Genomic DNA, 22,167 nt, shown 5'->3' with positions numbered 1-22,167 from the left:
CAGAGATAGAAAGAAAGAGAAAGAAAGAGAAAGAGAGAGAGAGCAATTCTCATTCCCAAAAAAAGAGGAACGTAAAAAAACAAAAAACAAAAAAAAAAACATGAGACACTTTGCCAGGCATTAAAGGTTCGTGTCACAAACTTAGGACCAGTACACTGTAACTACTACTACGACTACTAATACACAGACAATCCACTACAAGAAAACCAAACCAAAAAGAAAAGAAAATGGCAGCTGAAAGACCCAAAACAGCAAAGGTAAACCCCATATCGGTTTAGAGATGCATATGGTTAGAAAAAAACAAAAACAAAAAGCTAACTTGATCGGGTGAGTGACCAGAAGTCAGTTGCACCAGCTCTTCCTTCTCTGAATATTTTTGAAGTTAAATAATCTGAGTTGCTTTAAATTAGTCCATGTTGGATAAAACAAGAGGTATGATGACATTTTGTGGCACCACATGAAAAAACCCCAAGTAAAATCTGCTTTGTGATACGCTGTAAAGTTTTTGTCACAATGTAACTTAAACTAGTAAAGCTGTTGTAAGCCAACAAAATGAGCCCTAGATGTGCTAAAGAAGCTTTGACAACTTTAAATTAATTGTGTGAAAACATTTTCAGTGGCAGGTGCAAAAAGGAAACAATGACATACAATGTAAATGATTTTTAAGCGATGCGAGAATACAGCATCTGGCTAGCGCTAAAGTTGGGAAGCACCAAAACAAATGCTGTCAGCGCTAAGCTAAGAGGGGCTGAGAGTCTGAACTTAAATTCAGTTTGACACTTGGTATAAAATAAAAACAATGCAAAAAAAAAATCATATGAATGACTGCTAAGCGCAGAGAGAATAGCACATCTGGCTAACTATTAGCCGCTAATGATGCTAAAGTTAGCCTGGGTGCTTAACCAGAGGGCTATTTGAGAAGTTTTTTCACAAGTCTGAACAGCTTTTGACCATATTTTTAAATATATAATAGACAATTTTATACTTCATAAGCCTTTGCTTTTTATAATTTTACACTTTCTGAAAAAAACCCAAAACAACAACAACAACAAAAAAGAAACACAAAAAGCTTGTACTATTAATGCTTATTTTGCATTAGAACCAATTCAGAGCAAGACAACCAAATATTTTTACATTTACAGACGAGGCAAACATGGACACAAATATTTCTTGGGATATTATTTACAGATTTTGAACACAAAACTCGGTTTGTCGTTTGTAAAAGTTTTTTTTCGGTGCATACAAAAGGTGGAAATAATTAAGTCCAAGAAAAATACAGTTAAAGCTAAATATATTGTTTTTGGCTTAATGCTATTTAAAGCAATAAAAGGTCATTTACATTTCGTCTGAAAGTTCTGACTAAGTTTGACAATCAATATTCAAAAATATTTGGTGTAACTAAGCTAACTGTGAAATAACTTTGCATTTGATAAAACTGCTTTAGCTTGTTGAGTGTACTTAACTAAACCTCCTCTTAGTTCTGCTGTCGGGCAAAACAGTAGACAACTTAGAAATAAGTGGAAAAGTGGAAGAATAATTGGTAAATTAACCTTTAGTGGAGCAACCCAGTAAAAAAAACAAAAACAAAAATACTGGCAAACGGTATGAACAAATTTATGAAAAACTGGTGCAACTCAGCCCAGATTTAGCGCATTCTAATTTAAATGCTCATATAAAGTGAAATTAAAATGATTAAAATTTACAGTGCCTCACAAAAGTAGTCAGAACAAATTAAATATTCCACAAAATGTAACCTTAAAAACACTTTTTTGGCCTCAATTTGCTGGCTAACCTGTCAACATTTTGCCATCATGTCTTTGCCACATATCGTTTGTTTCATAATTTCACTTATTTTACAACTACTCCACATAAAAACTAATAAAAGCACAATAAAGTCTGCGGTTCTTGTGCAAAAAAAAAAAAAAAAAGTCCAAGAAGTTTGACTTCTTTTACCAGGCACTGTAGCTATTCAAAATGTTCCTCTCGGTGAGATCATGTTGTACATTTATAAACTCCTGTAATTTTTTTTTTTTTTAAAGTCAGGCAGGGGAGTCACGGCCTCGTCTGCCAACGCGGTGCACCAAGCGCCGCGTCTGGCCTCATGTTAGGACATCAATCATACGCCTGTGTGAAATCCTTTCCTTTATCAGCAGAATCTCAAAGTCTCAATGGCTCCAATTGCTAAACGTTTGAAATATCTTTGCCTAAAGCAAACAGGCCAGTTAAAAATAAAGAAAGAAAGAAAAAAGGAAAGAAAAAAAAAAGGAAATGAGAGCAGCCTTATTTGCCCTGCAGCTTTGCATTCGCTGAAAGAAACTGTGGGCAGCAACAGGGAGCAAAGCTTCACATCCTTTCTGATGGGGTTTCATTATACGAGAAGATGAATGCTGCACATATCGAGTCCAATGGAGAATTAATGTGTCATTGCATAGAAGGAGGTGATTACATTCAGTCATTCCCAGTGAGGTGTTAATGACGTAGTGTGAACAGGGTATTACACTTAGTTAAACATGTCATGTCCACCTGTCTGTGTGTATATATATATATAGATATGTGTTGTGTTTATTCTTAAAGGGGCCAGACACAATAAAAAAATATAAAATAAAAGAAATAAATCACACGTGGAGATGTCATGGCGCTCGCTCTGACTGCACTAGCCTGGAAAGAATACTGTCAAATGCCTTCTTTTCAAGGGATCAGTTCAGTGATAGATGTTTGTACACAACTTACCGTTGCCGAGGAAACAGCGAGTGGTTACCGTGGAGACTGACAACAACACACAGAAGTCGTCAGGGAAACAGAAAAAATATAATAAATAAAGGAACAAATCATCCTAGGAATAAAAGAAACCTAGTTGTCCCCCTGATTGCCAACATTTGAAATATAAAAAAACAAACAAAAAAATTAAAAAGACAACCTGACTGCAGCAGTGTCAGCTTAGAGCAGACTGAGGGAGAGGAGGAGAGAGGAGAGAAAAGGAAGAGGGGCCTGGGGGGATGCTAACTCTCAACGCTCAAACCACCAGTCTGACCAGTAGCAGATCTGGTTCACTGGAGAGGGCCGTGGTAAACAACAGCCTAAAACACCTTTAAGTCATGCAAACGTATTCACACCCTTTCAGCTTTGATGGATTTTACGTGGCAAATAAACCAACAAAAAGTAGTGCAAGGAAAATGACTCAGGGTCTTAAACATGTTTTTCACAAACATCTTAAAACTCTTTCATCCATATCTTTAAATCCAGTCCAGGGTGTCTGTGGATCCTTCAAAAGTCCTAAATTCATTAAGCTAAAATCAAGGCCTTAAAAAGTCTTAAAGTCATTAAAGAGAAGATAAGTTGGCCTTAAATTTGTCGTGGTTATGAAGGCTTTTTTTTTTTCTTACGGGACTTTTGTATCAGGCAAATATCTGAGTTGCAGACATCATCACTCGCTACATTCTGTATCTCGAGGCTACAAGTAACAAGCTGCTAATACTGCTAGCTAGCTAGCTTTCTTGCATTTTCCAATGGGAAAGTGTCTAGTTTTTTGTCGGTAAGTGTAAATTTATTGGTAGTCGGCTGGATGACATTGTTAAAAAAAAACAAAGCCATGTATTCATGGCGGTCTTAAAAAGTCTTAAATTAGAGTTGGTGAAACCTCTGGATTGGGTATAAGACTGTAGTGTGGCGCAGGGGTTCACCTTAAAGGAAAACAATGACTCTACACAAACAGCCTGAGCTGCCATGGAGCGGCAAAAGTCTAAAAACAAGCTACAAACACTCGCTCCATACTTTGCCAGATACTTTCCAAATGGTTTTTAGGGATTCTGATAACACTTGAACTTGCTTGTAGTTGTTCCATTTCTAAAGCAGGTATGTCTGGACTACAATTTGTGATCATTTCTCTTTATTTTGTTTTTGAAGATAAAACTTTTTGTTCCATTTTATAATTGTGCACTACTTGTTGCTGGTGTATCGAATAAAATCCCCCCCAAAAATTGCATTTAAGTTGTTCGCAAAGTGTGAATATCTTTTGAAAGGCGTTGTAAATTTGCAGCTGATTAAAACAAACATCGTCCACCACAAAACAAGAACAGCAAAATGAGTTTGTTGCCATCGGTTTTAAGCGAGAGCACTTTTAGTAAGATGAGGAAACGATTCTCATTCTAGCGGTGAAGTCACGGCATGAAGGGGAAAGTGTGTATTGGGACACTGGGCTAAATTTACCGTCTTTTACCAGTCACCATGAAGGCAGCTGCTACAGTTAAAAAAAAAAATTAAAAAAAAGAAGCTAAAAATAAAATATGGAAGTAGAGTTTGGCAAAGATAAGAGGAGAAAATAAATTTTAAAAGCTACATATTAACGTCAGATAAAATCAAATAAAAAAAGACAAACATGACTGGCAAGAAGATCACAGAGGTTTGTGTGAGAAAGACAGAATGAGTCAAAACAGAGAAAAAAAGAGGGTTGAAGAGGACAAAGGTTGGACTCTTTTTTCAAACTTTTCTACAATTTTACACATGTACAAAGAACACAAAAATAAATTCACACATCAGTCACTTATCATTCCAGGAGGGAAAAAAAAAAAAAAGTCATGCAGGAACAAAAATTTAGATTGGTCAGATTCAGATGGAGCTCATCTGCCAAAACTGGACAAAAGCAAAAGGTGCAGCGTACGAAGACGCTCGTTCAAATTTAATTTAATGCGTCCCGTTCAGGAGTCTGGAATGCTTTGGGTTGGACTGAGTCCGCCGGGTCAGGCATGCACAATCGCTTCCCATCCACTTCCACCACAAACATCCATGCAGTGAGGACTGACGGTTCGTATTCACTGACGCCCCACAGCACAACCATCAGCCTGCATGCAGAGCTGCAACACTACCTCTGCGCACACACAGAACTCAGCCTTTCCGCCTTTTACTGCTGCGATATCCGACTAAAACTCTGCGCTGCGGAGAAACCGTCACTTTCCTCAACGCTCCGACAACAACAGATCGCCCACAAACAACTCGGCTCGGAACAGGAGCCGGTCTTCAGGGTCAACAGCGACGTTCTCTCCTCTGGTAGTTACATTTTTTTTTCTCCCTCAACATTCACAAAATGAAACTGCTATTTTGGTAGCTTAACGTCTCATAAGTGGTACAAAAAAAATCAGGGATCTTTAAAAAGAGCCTCAACAATTCAGTTTTTATTTGTTTTTGTCTGAAAAGTCACTAAATATAGCAACGAAATCGATAAGTAGGCATCCGAGGGGTGACTACTGTTAACGAAGCACATGCAGATGTGATTTGGTGTCTGGTTTTCAGATCTTTGCAGAACTCCCAAAATTAAGGAAATCGGAGCCGATTTATTGCTGCACCCATAATGCAGACATAAAACACTAAGGGCTGTGTGATCGGTCAACTGTTGATCAGATTATCATACAAGACTGCAGGTCCACGTTTGATGAAAACCTGACTGCTAAATCAGTGGATGATACCATAGAAGTGGAGGAACTGATTAATCAACGCCCAGACACGAAGTAGAACAGTTTCTGAACTGCTGCCACCAGACAGATCGGCACTAAAATGATTCCCTTTATATCCTCGCAACCTTTGTTATACGTTTTATCCAATTTGTGTTTTCTTCTATTTAATACATTTCTGCTCCAAATTGTTCAAGATGTCAGAGAAACTCTCAAACGTATTTGTCTGCCATTAGCTACACGAGTAAATAATCTGAATTGATCATCTCACCAAGGTTATTTTCTCTACTACAACACAAATGGTTCAGTAAAGCCAATGCCTAGAGACGATGCTTTGAGGCCACGTAAGAGTGAAATATGGGTCAAGTGGGGAAAATTTCAAGAAACTATAATATTCATAATTATCTTTGACAAGAAAAGGAAAGTAATGCGAGTATCAGTGGCTTATCCTTAGGCATCCAAATGATAACAGAAACAGCCATGGATGGGATGAGAGGAATGAACCGTGTTTGAGAGAGCATCTTATGAGACACGCCATCATGCTTTGTGTGTGTATATATTATATATATATAATTTATGATGACTATGATGTGATGTGATGACAGGAAAGCAGGTAGTGAACTGTAGTTGGGCCACTTACATGGACACATTGGAAGCATACAGGAAACTGACTTCTTCAAAGCGCAGAGTTTTACCCCAGACAGAGAAAAGTACGTTATAACTTTGAACACAGCAAATCCATGTCTACTCTTGTTTTTGTCTAGGCTACAGTACATGCACAACATGGGAAGCCACGACAAAAGAGCTTATGCGACTCCCACTGACATGCACTGAGTGATCGCGTGGAGCATTCTTTTCTAAACCATCAGGTCTGCTCAGCCTCTCTAAAAGGCTCTGAGGCCGTCTGGAGGCAGCTGCGGTCATGCTGACTAAACAAAGAAACTGATAATGACGCCTCATTACTAAAACTAATCTGCCAGAACAAAACAAACATGCAAGGAAAACATCAGCATTGACGCTATGGGCTCCATTAGCGCACGGCTATCCATGTTAAAGCATGAACCATGCACACCAAGGCCTCTCCAGCTAACCGCATGCCAGTGGACAGGGAGGACACAGAAACGGCAAAAGGCCACATGTAGGTATCAGCACACAGTGTCTTGCAAAAGGAGTCGTACTGATTTAGCTTTGGAAACTTTTTTTTTCTTACATCTACAAATTTGAAGCGATCTGCTTTAATGTGACTATTAACAGGTACTTGATGTCATGTCAGCTCTAAGTAGTTTAAATGATACTGAAAAATATTAAAGGGGAAAATATAGAAAATGGTTTAGAATTGTCTTTTGCTTTCTTTTTTTTTAAACACATTTTTGCAATTATAAAACTTTTTTTTTTTAAAGAAAATGTAATAACATTTTTCTTTGTTCTAAAAAACAAATGAGAAAGAAGTTGTTGTTTTTTTAAGGTGTGCACCGATTGATCGGCCGACCAATCAGGCCTGAATCCCCAAATTTTGGACCGATATTTACACAGGAAATCCATCTCATCCATTAATCTCATTAACCTCCACAACGGTTTGAAAATCAACTACTGTTCCCTATTTAGCAACTTTTCAGACAAAAAAGTATTAAGAAAGAAAAATTGGTATCGGTATAAAATCTGAAAACTACAATCGGTGCAGTCGTAATTTTTGGCCATATTTTATCGCAGTTATTTGTAAAATTGGCAAGGTACCCTTTTTTTTTTTTAAATCAAGGAATAAGTTTTTACAACTCAAAACAAAGTTTATGTCGTAACATCAAAGGGTTCTTTGGACTGAAATAAGCCTGCTGAGGTCTCACAATACTTTGCGTTGACATGAAATCTGAATAAAACACAGTGACAGGTCCGAGTCCTATTGCAAGACACCGTAACTTGAGGCCTGCATTTCAGAGCTTCTGAACTCCAAGACAAACATCCCACTCGTTCCGTCCAAAACGCGCGTCAACAAAACTCTGAAATCGTGACCAAATTCAAGCGAGAAGAACAGAAAACGTCCTCAGTCTCTCTTCTCTCTCATGCTGCCGATCGCTCGGCAACGCTACAGACCATCACCACAGGACACATGCAACGAGACGACTTAAACACAAACACACACACACACACACACACTCTCTCTTTTCTTTAATTTTTTGCAGATTTCATGCAGAACCCCACGGGTCAAACAAAGACACTCTGAACATGGGTGAGACTGATGCAGGTTGAACTGGCTCCGGTGGCATCCGCTCTGCTTGCTGATTGGCTGAAGGTGGAGGAGAGGATGGGGGGAGGATAAAGGGAGGGAAGGAATCGTGTTGCACCGCAGGATCCTGCCTGTCTTTCTCAACTGTACTGCAGCAGGAGTTTAAAAAAAAAAAAAAAAAGCATCCAGCCTCATCCATCATGCAGGAAGTGAGTCGCACACGCCCAAAAAGGAGAGTGGGGTGTGTGTAGGTGTGTGTGTGTGGGGGGATCCCCGTTGTAAGCCCATGCAGAAATCCCAGCTTAAAGTGGTGGATCAAGTAAGACGGGCTGGAAAAAAATCCCCTCATTGGAAAACCAAAATCTGCATTCAAACACTCAGCACATGCTTCAGTAGAACAGGAAACGTATGATTGTATCCAAACAAACCTAAAAATAAAAAAAATAATAAACAACACACATTATAACCATTGGAAAAGAATCCAGCGTTGCGTAACAGTGAGCATGCGAACGCCAGCATGCTGCTGCTGCAATTACCCATTAGCACCAGAAAGAAAGAGAGAGAGAGGAAGAGAGAGAGAGGTGAACCCAATGCCACGGAGGAGAAACAAAAGAGCATCCGACTGCAATCTGCCATGCATCATACTTTCACTTTCACCGGGCTCCTCTCTCATGCCCTCCGGTGGTGGCAGCTACACAAATATCATTCCAGCTGCTGCGTGGAAAATCCGAACATCGGCGTGGCTAACATGGGGAGCGTCGTCGGGGAAACGAAGCCAAGAGGGCCGACAGGTTGGCGTGAAAACAAGGCATGCTTTTGCTTTCGTTCTTGCAACACTCCCTCCCCAAAAAAAATTAATCCCAGCACATTAAAAAAAAAAACAAACAAAAAAAAAGAAGGTGAGGTCTCTTTGGATTTTAAACAAACAGGAAACAGATTGCAGAGGACTGGGGGAAGTGGGATACCAGTGGGCTGCATCAGAGCATATCACATAAGGGATGATGGGATGGAGACAGGCAGAACTGATGGAGGAGCGGAGAGAGAAGATGGAGAGAGAGAGAGAAAGAGGGGAAATTACCTCGATTTTACGGCCCTCCACCAGCGTGCCGTGGAGCTTTTCTCTGGCTTTCTCCGCGTCGGCGCTGTTTTCAAATGTCACAAAGCCGAAACCCTGCGGCACACAGCGAGGTTAGAGAAGAAGAGGAGAAAGAGGAGGAGGAGGGGAGAGGAAGGGCAACGGTAGAACAGACCGGGTCCGTTTCTCACTGCTAAAAATATGAGCCAAAACTGTCAACGAAAGAGTACCAACACAATCGTCTCAAATTTAAATTAAGAATCAATTTGAAAATATATTCCGAATGCCATCTCAATTGCCGCTACGCTAACGCCTGTGGTTATGACTGTTACTTGCACACTTTTTCCCTCCACCAAACTTTCCTTCATCGTTAGCAATGCCTTCTTAAATCTGCCAACTCTGCAGTTTTCCCCATGACTGTGTAGGCCGCAACTTAATATTTTCCTCTCTGAAATGGATTACTGAAAAACAGAACATCTGTAGTTTGGAGATATAGATGTAGATGCTATAGAAAGCACAATCAAACAGAAAGAAGCAGCTTTCTTTCATCTTTACACATGTTCACAGAGGGACTTTTTAACCAGAGTTCAAAGGTCAGGCAAAGAAACTATGACTCAATGCATCTCATTATTCTTGCAGCAGCAGAGTTTATCGCCGCCGTTCTGTTTTAAATAAAAGCAGGCAGATGATGCAACACACATTTTATTAAATGTTTTTTGAGTGTGAATACTGCTGACGTGTGTTTTTTTATTTATTTATTTTTTTAATCATACAGTGAGAATCTGGGGAGAAAATCAAATCTGCCAATCAGAGCTCTGACTGCTTTTTGGCATCGTGTTCACATCAGAACTGATCTCACTCAAACAAAGACAGATCAGAAAAAGAAACGACTCACCTTTGACCCTCTCTCATTGAAAATAATCTCTACATCCAGAATCTTCCCAAATTGCTGCAAAAAACACCAAAAAGAGGAATTCAGTAAATATATATCTGAATAATTTAGCATAATTACACAGTAAAGTCTTTTTGAAGCCTGTTTGGAGGTAGGAGACTTTCAGCAAACGTACACTAGGGGTCACTGTTACACCAAAGACAATTTTCAGCATTAAACTGTGTTTATCTGTTGCTTTGTCCCATTTCCCTCCCCAGATTTTGCGACTCACACTAACACACTGACACAGTTAGAAGTTTGGCCCCCTGAACGCATTAGCAGGACCCCCGCGGTCGCCTTCCCCCGTGTCCCACTTTGACTCTCTCGCCCGCTCAGAAAGCGCTCGTTTCGCAGGAGCGCTTCACCACGCGTCTAGACTGATTTATTGATCCTGCCCGGAGCGGTCCGTACCCCAAACATCTGCCTGAGGTCCGGGTCCCGGAAGCGGAAGGGGATGTTGGAGACGTGGAGGCGCTTGGGGGTCCCCTTAGCCTCCGCGGAGTCTCCCGTTGAGCCGCCGGCGCCCGTGCCTCCTGCAGAACACTGCGCTCCCGCCTCGCCCTGAGACGTCTCCTCCGTCTTTCCCTGAGGAGGAATGAAACAGCATTTTTTTTTTTTTTTATTGAGATTTAACACAGTAGATTGACAGAAAGCAGAGAATAAAAGTGAAGTAGAAGGAAACTTTTACACAAACAACATCTGAAAATCCATTCCAAAATAGCTCAAATTCAGGCAGACTGGATGGACGGCGTCCGCAAACTCCAAAATGTTCTGTCTTAAAGGGGCGGTATTATGTGTTTTCTAGCTACATAGTGTCATTTTACAGCACAATCAAGTAACTATGTTACCTTCAGTTGTTATAAAAAAATGCTGTGTTTATCAAAAATGACTAAAAGAAATTTTACTTCCTTATTCAACACCTTGAAATTGGGCCTCTGTCTCTTTAAAAAAATCCTGCTCTTTCTGAAACTCCGCATTCAGGAAGTCATCACAACATGCCTCCCCTATTAATCCTTTAACATTTTTACAAACGTTTCACTGAGAAGTAGCTCCTATAATGAGCCCAGCTGATGCACAGTTCCACCAGGTGTTTGCTGATTGCCGCTGGCTAGTCTGAAGGAGCTGAGCGGTGGAGTCGTGGAAGCTCAGAAGCTTGGAAAGTGCAGCTCTTGGGGAGGAACTTTGTCCTTGAAGGCGGAGCTAAGTCCACCCAGGTGTTCTGCACAGCTGAATGGTTGCCACAGGAGATTGAAGGATTTCTCAAACATGCATAAAAGAATCAAGCGACACTCCAGGTATGTTTTTGATAAGGTAATAACACCATAACATGGTGCAAGCACAAAAAAGTCAAGACGCTCAGCAGATATCAGAAAGGTCTGGGTCCCAAAATGATGATAAAGTATAAATCAATTCCAGCATGCCATTTTTGTTAAGATGCAAGTTAAAACCTAATTTTTTCCCCCACAAAACAAATCCCCCTTTTTTATTCTTCCGTTACAAATCTCATTTCCTCTAATTAAATTTTATAGATGAATGAGGAATAGTATTTAATATAAATCTGCCAGGACCATCAATGCAATGACAGCTTTCCATGTTGGCCAAAACACAAACATTTTGTTCTCGCCTGAACAAAGAAACTTCTGCCACATGTTTCTCTTATCCTCTACATGCCTGGTGGTGAAAATTAGCGGGACTTTCTTTCATTGATGGCCTTTCTTTATGGCACTTGTCTCTAAAAAGAAAGATAATTAGCCGTCGTGTCGACAGTGAATCTCAGCAGCTCCTCCAGAGTTACCATAAGCTCTGATACTTGCTGTCCTCAACCAGCTGATGGGGCCGTAATCTTTCCTTTGTGTCTTCAGTTGTTCTTTGGGCTTCATGATGGTATTTGGAACAGGGCTGCACCGATTGTCTTCTGGCCGATCAATCAGTTGATAACAGTGGGGTGACTATTGTTCGGGTTTGTCATGGTTGAGCAAAAGGAAGATGGTGGTTGATTTTCAGACCTTTGCGTAATATTGGTGGAAAAAGTAGGTTTCTCATTTAAATATCGGAAATTCACAGATCAATCAATCAGTGCATCCCCTATAAAAAGAAGTTTATTTCTCTTTCAGTTTTTAGAACATAGGGGAAAAACTAGAAAAAAAAGAAAAATGTCAAAACTAACCTTTTCCATGCCTTTCTATTTAACAATTGTGTTCAGTTTTTCGACCAAGTTGTGGCTAATCGATCGGCCGATTCATCGGTGCACCTCTAGTCTCTGTAATGTTCTCTAACAAACCTCTGATGTCTACAGGTGCATTTATACTCAGAATGTATTCAAATAAAGTAACTACTTTATTGATCCCAAAGGGAAATTGGACGCAGGTCGATTTTATTACTTACATTAGATGATTTCTGGAAGCAACCGATTTAATTTAGGGGTAACAGAGTAAAAGAGGTTGAATATGAATGCTCAAATATAAGAATTTTAATGTAAGAAAAAAAAAGATGTGGAAACCTTTATAAATGAAATGCATGCTGGAGGTTTCTGACTGTAGTTCAGTCGTTGTGGAAAACCTCAGCAGAGTTCTGCTTCTCGCTGGAGATCTCGTTCGACGTGTCAAGAAACTGATAATCTTCACACTGCTCAGCATGAAAGCAGCGTTTATTTATATAGTAAACAACTCTGACGCTGAAGCGCAGCACAAACCGGAGCTGCTTTAGATCTTTATCTGTGTGTGTGTGTTTGTGAGTGTACAGGGTGAAAAGCAGTGTGCTGTGCTCCATAAACAAATTTCACCGAGCTCAAATTTAAAAAATAAATAAAATAAAAGTAGCAAATGAATGCTGACATCATGCAAACTGTGCATCTTGCAAATTAAAAGTGGAAGACTAATTAAAATAATAATAATAATAATAATGACTTGAGGAAAATGGTTCAGACTCCTCCTGCGAAGCAGCACAACTCTGAGTTTTTTGCTGATGTCGGCATGTTAATATGATGCTGAAACTCTGCTGATGTAACCTGAACCTGCTTCACCATGTTACTGTGATCTGCTGTTACCTTCCTAAAAGCTCATTAAAGCTAAACTCAGCTCCAGCTGATGGGAAGGGTTATTAGATTTTACCTTCTTTGGCAATAAAAATAAAACCCCCACTGCATGTCACTGTCAGTAATTCCACTGTAATGCCATAAAATTACATTTTCATTCATTTAACCTACGCATATATCGGAAAAAGTGACGAGCCCTGAATAAACGATCACTTATCCGCTGGTGAAACACGGTGGTGGCAGCATCATGCTGTGGGGGATGCCGGAAGAGAGGAGGTTCATGTTCCAGCAGAGTAACGAGCCTAAGCATTCAGCCAGAGCGCCAACAGATCGAAGTGTATTCATGTGCTTGAATGGCCCGGTCAAAGTCCAGATTTAAATCCAGCAGTTTAAAAATCAAATATCCTTCCAGTCAAATACTTTGGATGATAATGTGACAAAACGCACTAAGGCATATTAAAATACATCCAAAATAATAATAATAATNCTTGATCGGGTGAGTGACCAGAAGTCAGTTGCACCAGCTCTTCCTTCTCTGAATATTTTTGAAGTTAAATAATCTGAGTTGCTTTAAATTAGTCCATGTTGGATAAAACAAGAGGTATGATGACATTTTGTGGCACCACATGAAAAAACCCCAAGTAAAATCTGCTTTGTGATACGCTGTAAAGTTTTTGTCACAATGTAACTTAAACTAGTAAAGCTGTTGTAAGCCAACAAAATGAGCCCTAGATGTGCTAAAGAAGCTTTGACAACTTTAAATTAATTGTGTGAAAACATTTTCAGTGGCAGGTGCAAAAAGGAAACAATGACATACAATGTAAATGATTTTTAAGCGATGCGAGAATACAGCATCTGGCTAGCGCTAAAGTTGGGAAGCACCAAAACAAATGCTGTCAGCGCTAAGCTAAGAGGGGCTGAGAGTCTGAACTTAAATTCAGTTTGACACTTGGTATAAAATAAAAACAATGCAAAAAAAAAATCATATGAATGACTGCTAAGCGCAGAGAGAATAGCACATCTGGCTAACTATTAGCCGCTAATGATGCTAAAGTTAGCCTGGGTGCTTAACCAGAGGGCTATTTGAGAAGTTTTTTCACAAGTCTGAACAGCTTTTGACCATATTTTTAAATATATAATAGACAATTTTATACTTCATAAGCCTTTGCTTTTTATAATTTTACACTTTCTGAAAAAAACCCAAAACAACAACAACAACAAAAAAGAAACACAAAAAGCTTGTACTATTAATGCTTATTTTGCATTAGAACCAATTCAGAGCAAGACAACCAAATATTTTTACATTTACAGACGAGGCAAACATGGACACAAATATTTCTTGGGATATTATTTACAGATTTTGAACACAAAACTCGGTTTGTCGTTTGTAAAAGTTTTTTTTCGGTGCATACAAAAGGTGGAAATAATTAAGTCCAAGAAAAATACAGTTAAAGCTAAATATATTGTTTTTGGCTTAATGTTATTTGAAGCAATAAAAGGTCATTTACATTTCGTCTGAAAGTTCTGACTAAGTTTGACAATCAATATTCAAAAATATTTGGTGTAACTAAGCTAACTGTGAAATAACTTTGCATTTGATAAAACTGCTTTAGCTTGTTGAGTGTACTTAACTAAACCTCCTCTTAGTTCTGCTGTCGGGCAAAACAGTAGACGACTTAGAAATAAGTGGAAAAGTGGAAGAATAATTGGTAAATTAACCTTTAGTGGAGCAACCCAGTAAAAAAAACAAAAACAAAAATACTGGCAAACGGTATGAACAAATTTATGAAAAACTGGTGCAACTCAGCCCAGATTTAGAGCATTCTAATTTAAATGCTCATATAAAGTGAAATTAAAATGATTAAAATTTACAGTGCCTCACAAAAGTAGTCAGAACAAATTAAATATTCCACAAAATGTAACCTTAAAAACACTTTTTTGGCCTCAATTTGCTGGCTAACCTGTCAACATTTTGCCATCATGTCTTTGCCACATATCGTTTGTTTCATAATTTCACTTATTTTACAACTACTCCACATAAAAACTAATAAAAGCACAATAAAGTCTGCGGTTCTTGTGCAAAAAAAAAAAAAAAAAGTCCAAGAAGTTTGACTTCTTTTACCAGGCACTGTAGCTATTCAAAATGTTCCTCTCGGTGAGATCATGTTGTACATTTATAAACTCCTGTAATTTTTTTTTTTTTTAAAGTCAGGCAGGGGAGTCACGGCCTCGTCTGCCAACGCGGTGCACCAAGCGCCGCGTCTGGCCTCATGTTAGGACATCAATCATACGCCTGTGTGAAATCCTTTCCTTTATCAGCAGAATCTCAAAGTCTCAATGGCTCCAATTGCTAAACGTTTGAAATATCTTTGCCTAAAGCAAACAGGCCAGTTAAAAATAAAGAAAGAAAGAAAAAAGGAAAGAAAAAAAAAAGGAAATGAGAGCAGCCTTATTTGCCCTGCAGCTTTGCATTCGCTGAAAGAAACTGTGGGCAGCAACAGGGAGCAAAGCTTCACATCCTTTCTGATGGGGTTTCATTATACGAGAAGATGAATGCTGCACATATCGAGTCCAATGGAGAATTAATGTGTCATTGCATAGAAGGAGGTGATTACATTCAGTCATTCCCAGTGAGGTGTTAATGACGTAGTGTGAACAGGGTATTACACTTAGTTAAACATGTCATGTCCACCTGTCTGTGTGTATATATATATATAGATATGTGTTGTGTTTATTCTTAAAGGGGCCAGACACAATAAAAAAATATAAAATAAAAGAAATAAATCACACGTGGAGATGTCATGGCGCTCGCTCTGACTGCACTAGCCTGGAAAGAATACTGTCAAATGCCTTCTTTTCAAGGGATCAGTTCAGTGATAGATGTTTGTACACAACTTACCGTTGCCGAGGAAACAGCGAGTGGTTACCGTGGAGACTGACAACAACACACAGAAGTCGTCAGGGAAACAGAAAAAATATAATAAATAAAGGAACAAATCATCCTAGGAATAAAAGAAACCTAGTTGTCCCCCTGATTGCCAACATTTGAAATATAAAAAAACAAACAAAAAAATTAAAAAGACAACCTGACTGCAGCAGTGTCAGCTTAGAGCAGACTGAGGGAGAGGAGGAGAGAGGAGAGAAAAGGAAGAGGGGCCTGGGGGGATGCTAACTCTCAACGCTCAAACCACCAGTCTGACCAGTAGCAGATCTGGTTCACTGGAGAGGGCCGTGGTAAACAACAGCCTAAAACACCTTTAAGTCATGCAAACGTATTCACACCCTTTCAGCTTTGATGGATTTTACGTGGCAAATAAACCAACAAAAAGTAGTGCAAGGAAAATGACTCAGGGTCTTAAACATGTTTTTCACAAACATCTTAAAACTCTTTCATCCATATCTTTAAATCCAGTCCAGGGTGTCTGTGGATCCTTCAAAAGTCCTAAATTCATTAAGCTAAAATCAAGGCCTTAAAAAGTCTTAAAGTCATTAAAGAGAAGATAAGTTGGCCTTAAATTTGTCGTGGTTATGAAGGCTTTTTTTTTTTCTTACGGGACTTTTGTATCAGGCAAATATCTGAGTTGCAGACATCATCACTCGCTACATTCTGTATCTCGAGGCTACAAGTAACAAGCTGCTAATACTGCTAGCTAGCTAGCTTTCTTGCATTTTCCAATGGGAAAGTGTCTAGTTTTTTGTCGGTAAGTGTAAATTTATTGGTAGTCGGCTGGATGACATTGTTAAAAAAAAACAAAGCCATGTATTCATGGCGGTCTTAAAAAGTCTTAAATTAGAGTTGGTGAAACCTCTGGATTGGGTATAAGACTGTAGTGTGGCGCAGGGGTTCACCTTAAAGGAAAACAATGACTCTACACAAACAGCCTGAGCTGCCATGGAGCGGCAAAAGTCTAAAAACAAGCTACAAACACTCGCTCCATACTTTGCCAGATACTTTCCAAATGGTTTTTAGGGATTCTGATAACACTTGAACTTGCTTGTAGTTGTTCCATTTCTAAAGCAGGTATGTCTGGACTACAATTTGTGATCATTTCTCTTTATTTTGTTTTTGAAGATAAAACTTTTTGTTCCATTTTATAATTGTGCACTACTTGTTGCTGGTGTATCGAATAAAATCCCCCCCAAAAATTGCATTTAAGTTGTTCGCAAAGTGTGAATATCTTTTGAAAGGCGTTGTAAATTTGCAGCTGATTAAAACAAACATCGTCCACCACAAAACAAGAACAGCAAAATGAGTTTGTTGCCATCGGTTTTAAGCGAGAGCACTTTTAGTAAGATGAGGAAACGATTCTCATTCTAGCGGTGAAGTCACGGCATGAAGGGGAAAGTGTGTATTGGGACACTGGGCTAAATTTACCGTCTTTTACCAGTCACCATGAAGGCAGCTGCTACAGTTAAAAAAAAAAATTAAAAAAAAGAAGCTAAAAATAAAATATGGAAGTAGAGTTTGGCAAAGATAAGAGGAGAAAATAAATTTTAAAAGCTACATATTAACGTCAGATAAAATCAAATAAAAAAAGACAAACATGACTGGCAAGAAGATCACAGAGGTTTGTGTGAGAAAGACAGAATGAGTCAAAACAGAGAAAAAAAGAGGGTTGAAGAGGACAAAGGTTGGACTCTTTTTTCAAACTTTTCTACAATTTTACACATGTACAAAGAACACAAAAATAAATTCACACATCAGTCACTTATCATTCCAGGAGGGAAAAAAAAAAAAAAGTCATGCAGGAACAAAAATTTAGATTGGTCAGATTCAGATGGAGCTCATCTGCCAAAACTGGACAAAAGCAAAAGGTGCAGCGTACGAAGACGCTCGTTCAAATTTAATTTAATGCGTCCCGTTCAGGAGTCTGGAATGCTTTGGGTTGGACTGAGTCCGCCGGGTCAGGCATGCACAATCGCTTCCCATCCACTTCCACCACAAACATCCATGCAGTGAGGACTGACGGTTCGTATTCACTGACGCCCCACAGCACAACCATCAGCCTGCATGCAGAGCTGCAACACTACCTCTGCGCACACACAGAACTCAGCCTTTCCGCCTTTTACTGCTGCGATATCCGACTAAAACTCTGCGCTGCGGAGAAACCGTCACTTTCCTCAACGCTCCGACAACAACAGATCGCCCACAAACAACTCGGCTCGGAACAGGAGCCGGTCTTCAGGGTCAACAGCGACGTTCTCTCCTCTGGTAGTTACATTTTTTTTTCTCCCTCAACATTCACAAAATGAAACTGCTATTTTGGTAGCTTAACGTCTCATAAGTGGTACAAAAAAAATCAGGGATCTTTAAAAAGAGCCTCAACAATTCAGTTTTTATTTGTTTTTGTCTGAAAAGTCACTAAATATAGCAACGAAATCGATAAGTAGGCATCCGAGGGGTGACTACTGTTAACGAAGCACATGCAGATGTGATTTGGTGTCTGGTTTTCAGATCTTTGCAGAACTCCCAAAATTAAGGAAATCGGAGCCGATTTATTGCTGCACCCATAATGCAGACATAAAACACTAAGGGCTGTGTGATCGGTCAACTGTTGATCAGATTATCATACAAGACTGCAGGTCCACGTTTGATGAAAACCTGACTGCTAAATCAGTGGATGATACCATAGAAGTGGAGGAACTGATTAATCAACGCCCAGACACGAAGTAGAACAGTTTCTGAACTGCTGCCACCAGACAGATCGGCACTAAAATGATTCCCTTTATATCCTCGCAACCTTTGTTATACGTTTTATCCAATTTGTGTTTTCTTCTATTTAATACATTTCTGCTCCAAATTGTTCAAGATGTCAGAGAAACTCTCAAACGTATTTGTCTGCCATTAGCTACACGAGTAAATAATCTGAATTGATCATCTCACCAAGGTTATTTTCTCTACTACAACACAAATGGTTCAGTAAAGCCAATGCCTAGAGACGATGCTTTGAGGCCACGTAAGAGTGAAATATGGGTCAAGTGGGGAAAATTTCAAGAAACTATAATATTCATAATTATCTTTGACAAGAAAAGGAAAGTAATGCGAGTATCAGTGGCTTATCCTTAGGCATCCAAATGATAACAGAAACAGCCATGGATGGGATGAGAGGAATGAACCGTGTTTGAGAGAGCATCTTATGAGACACGCCATCATGCTTTGTGTGTGTATATATTATATATATATAATTTATGATGACTATGATGTGATGTGATGACAGGAAAGCAGGTAGTGAACTGTAGTTGGGCCACTTACATGGACACATTGGAAGCATACAGGAAACTGACTTCTTCAAAGCGCAGAGTTTTACCCCAGACAGAGAAAAGTACGTTATAACTTTGAACACAGCAAATCCATGTCTACTCTTGTTTTTGTCTAGGCTACAGTACATGCACAACATGGGAAGCCACGACAAAAGAGCTTATGCGACTCCCACTGACATGCACTGAGTGATCGCGTGGAGCATTCTTTTCTAAACCATCAGGTCTGCTCAGCCTCTCTAAAAGGCTCTGAGGCCGTCTGGAGGCAGCTGCGGTCATGCTGACTAAACAAAGAAACTGATAATGACGCCTCATTACTAAAACTAATCTGCCAGAACAAAACAAACATGCAAGGAAAACATCAGCATTGACGCTATGGGCTCCATTAGCGCACGGCTATCCATGTTAAAGCATGAACCATGCACACCAAGGCCTCTCCAGCTAACCGCATGCCAGTGGACAGGGAGGACACAGAAACGGCAAAAGGCCACATGTAGGTATCAGCACACAGTGTCTTGCAAAAGGAGTCGTACTGATTTAGCTTTGGAAACTTTTTTTTTCTTACATCTACAAATTTGAAGCGATCTGCTTTAATGTGACTATTAACAGGTACTTGATGTCATGTCAGCTCTAAGTAGTTTAAATGATACTGAAAAATATTAAAGGGGAAAATATAGAAAATGGTTTAGAATTGTCTTTTGCTTTCTTTTTTTTTAAACACATTTTTGCAATTATAAAACTTTTTTTTTTTAAAGAAAATGTAATAACATTTTTCTTTGTTCTAAAAAACAAATGAGAAAGAAGTTGTTGTTTTTTTAAGGTGTGCACCGATTGATCGGCCGACCAATCAGGCCTGAATCCCCAAATTTTGGACCGATATTTACACAGGAAATCCATCTCATCCATTAATCTCATTAACCTCCACAACGGTTTGAAAATCAACTACTGTTCCCTATTTAGCAACTTTTCAGACAAAAAAGTATTAAGAAAGAAAAATTGGTATCGGTATAAAATCTGAAAACTACAATCGGTGCAGTCGTAATTTTTGGCCATATTTTATCGCAGTTATTTGTAAAATTGGCAAGGTACCCTTTTTTTTTTTTAAATCAAGGAATAAGTTTTTACAACTCAAAACAAAGTTTATGTCGTAACATCAAAGGGTTCTTTGGACTGAAATAAGCCTGCTGAGGTCTCACAATACTTTGCGTTGACATGAAATCTGAATAAAACACAGTGACAGGTCCGAGTCCTATTGCAAGACACCGTAACTTGAGGCCTGCATTTCAGAGCTTCTGAACTCCAAGACAAACATCCCACTCGTTCCGTCCAAAACGCGCGTCAACAAAACTCTGAAATCGTGACCAAATTCAAGCGAGAAGAACAGAAAACGTCCTCAGTCTCTCTTCTCTCTCATGCTGCCGATCGCTCGGCAACGCTACAGACCATCACCACAGGACACATGCAACGAGACGACTTAAACACAAACACACACACACACACACACACTCTCTCTTTTCTTTAATTTTTTGCAGATTTCATGCAGAACCCCACGGGTCAAACAAAGACACTCTGAACATGGGTGAGACTGATGCAGGTTGAACTGGCTCCGGTGGCATCCGCTCTGCTTGCTGATTGGCTGAAGGTGGAGGAGAGGATGGGGGGAGGATAAAGGGAGGGAAGGAATCGTGTTGCACCGCAGGATCCTGCCTGTCTTTCTCAACTGTACTGCAGCAGGAGTTTAAAAAAAAAAAAAAAAAGCATCCAGCCTCATCCATCATGCAGGAAGTGAGTCGCACACGCCCAAAAAGGAGAGTGGGGTGTGTGTAGGTGTGTGTGTGTGGGGGGATCCCCGTTGTAAGCCCATGCAGAAATCCCAGCTTAAAGTGGTGGATCAAGTAAGACGGGCTGGAAAAAAATCCCCTCATTGGAAAACCAAAATCTGCATTCAAACACTCAGCACATGCTTCAGTAGAACAGGAAACGTATGATTGTATCCAAACAAACCTAAAAATAAAAAAAATAATAAACAACACACATTATAACCATTGGAAAAGAATCCAGCGTTGCGTAACAGTGAGCATGCGAACGCCAGCATGCTGCTGCTGCAATTACCCATTAGCACCAGAAAGAAAGAGAGAGAGAGGAAGAGAGAGAGAGGTGAACCCAATGCCACGGAGGAGAAACAAAAGAGCATCCGACTGCAATCTGCCATGCATCATACTTTCACTTTCACCGGGCTCCTCTCTCATGCCCTCCGGTGGTGGCAGCTACACAAATATCATTCCAGCTGCTGCGTGGAAAATCCGAACATCGGCGTGGCTAACATGGGGAGCGTCGTCGGGGAAACGAAGCCAAGAGGGCCGACAGGTTGGCGTGAAAACAAGGCATGCTTTTGCTTTCGTTCTTGCAACACTCCCTCCCCAAAAAAAATTAATCCCAGCACATTAAAAAAAAAAACAAACAAAAAAAAAGAAGGTGAGGTCTCTTTGGATTTTAAACAAACAGGAAACAGATTGCAGAGGACTGGGGGAAGTGGGATACCAGTGGGCTGCATCAGAGCATATCACATAAGGGATGATGGGATGGAGACAGGCAGAACTGATGGAGGAGCGGAGAGAGAAGATGGAGAGAGAGAGAGAAAGAGGGGAAATTACCTCGATTTTACGGCCCTCCACCAGCGTGCCGTGGAGCTTTTCTCTGGCTTTCTCCGCGTCGGCGCTGTTTTCAAATGTCACAAAGCCGAAACCCTGCGGCACACAGCGAGGTTAGAGAAGAAGAGGAGAAAGAGGAGGAGGAGGGGAGAGGAAGGGCAACGGTAGAACAGACCGGGTCCGTTTCTCACTGCTAAAAATATGAGCCAAAACTGTCAACGAAAGAGTACCAACACAATCGTCTCAAATTTAAATTAAGAATCAATTTGAAAATATATTCCGAATGCCATCTCAATTGCCGCTACGCTAACGCCTGTGGTTATGACTGTTACTTGCACACTTTTTCCCTCCACCAAACTTTCCTTCATCGTTAGCAATGCCTTCTTAAATCTGCCAACTCTGCAGTTTTCCCCATGACTGTGTAGGCCGCAACTTAATATTTTCCTCTCTGAAATGGATTACTGAAAAACAGAACATCTGTAGTTTGGAGATATAGATGTAGATGCTATAGAAAGCACAATCAAACAGAAAGAAGCAGCTTTCTTTCATCTTT

General features: G+C 39.8%; 1 protein-coding gene across 6 annotated transcripts in view; it reads right to left on the bottom strand.

The window, feature by feature from the left end:
- LOC103143659 (RNA binding protein fox-1 homolog 2-like) overlaps positions 1 to 22,167 on the bottom strand; it is a 77,769-nt gene that overhangs the window by 15,467 nt on the left and 40,135 nt on the right. For all 6 annotated transcript variants that reach the window (XM_016675450.1, XM_016675449.1, XM_016675451.1 and 3 more), the window contains 3 exons: positions 10,083 to 10,256; positions 9,636 to 9,689; positions 8,744 to 8,836 (listed from right to left, as the gene is read on the bottom strand). In XM_016675450.1, coding sequence (XP_016530936.1) covers positions 8,744 to 8,836; positions 9,636 to 9,689; positions 10,083 to 10,256 — 321 coding nt within the window. The remainder of the gene's footprint in view (positions 1 to 8,743; positions 8,837 to 9,635; positions 9,690 to 10,082; positions 10,257 to 22,167) is intronic.

The sequence above is a fragment of the Poecilia formosa genome, unplaced genomic scaffold (genome assembly GCF_000485575.1).
Source record: "Poecilia formosa unplaced genomic scaffold, Poecilia_formosa-5.1.2 Scaffold114, whole genome shotgun sequence".
In the NCBI taxonomy this organism is placed as follows: Eukaryota; Metazoa; Chordata; class Actinopteri; order Cyprinodontiformes; family Poeciliidae; genus Poecilia; species Poecilia formosa.
This window is presented reverse-complemented; position numbering and strand designations above follow the sequence as displayed.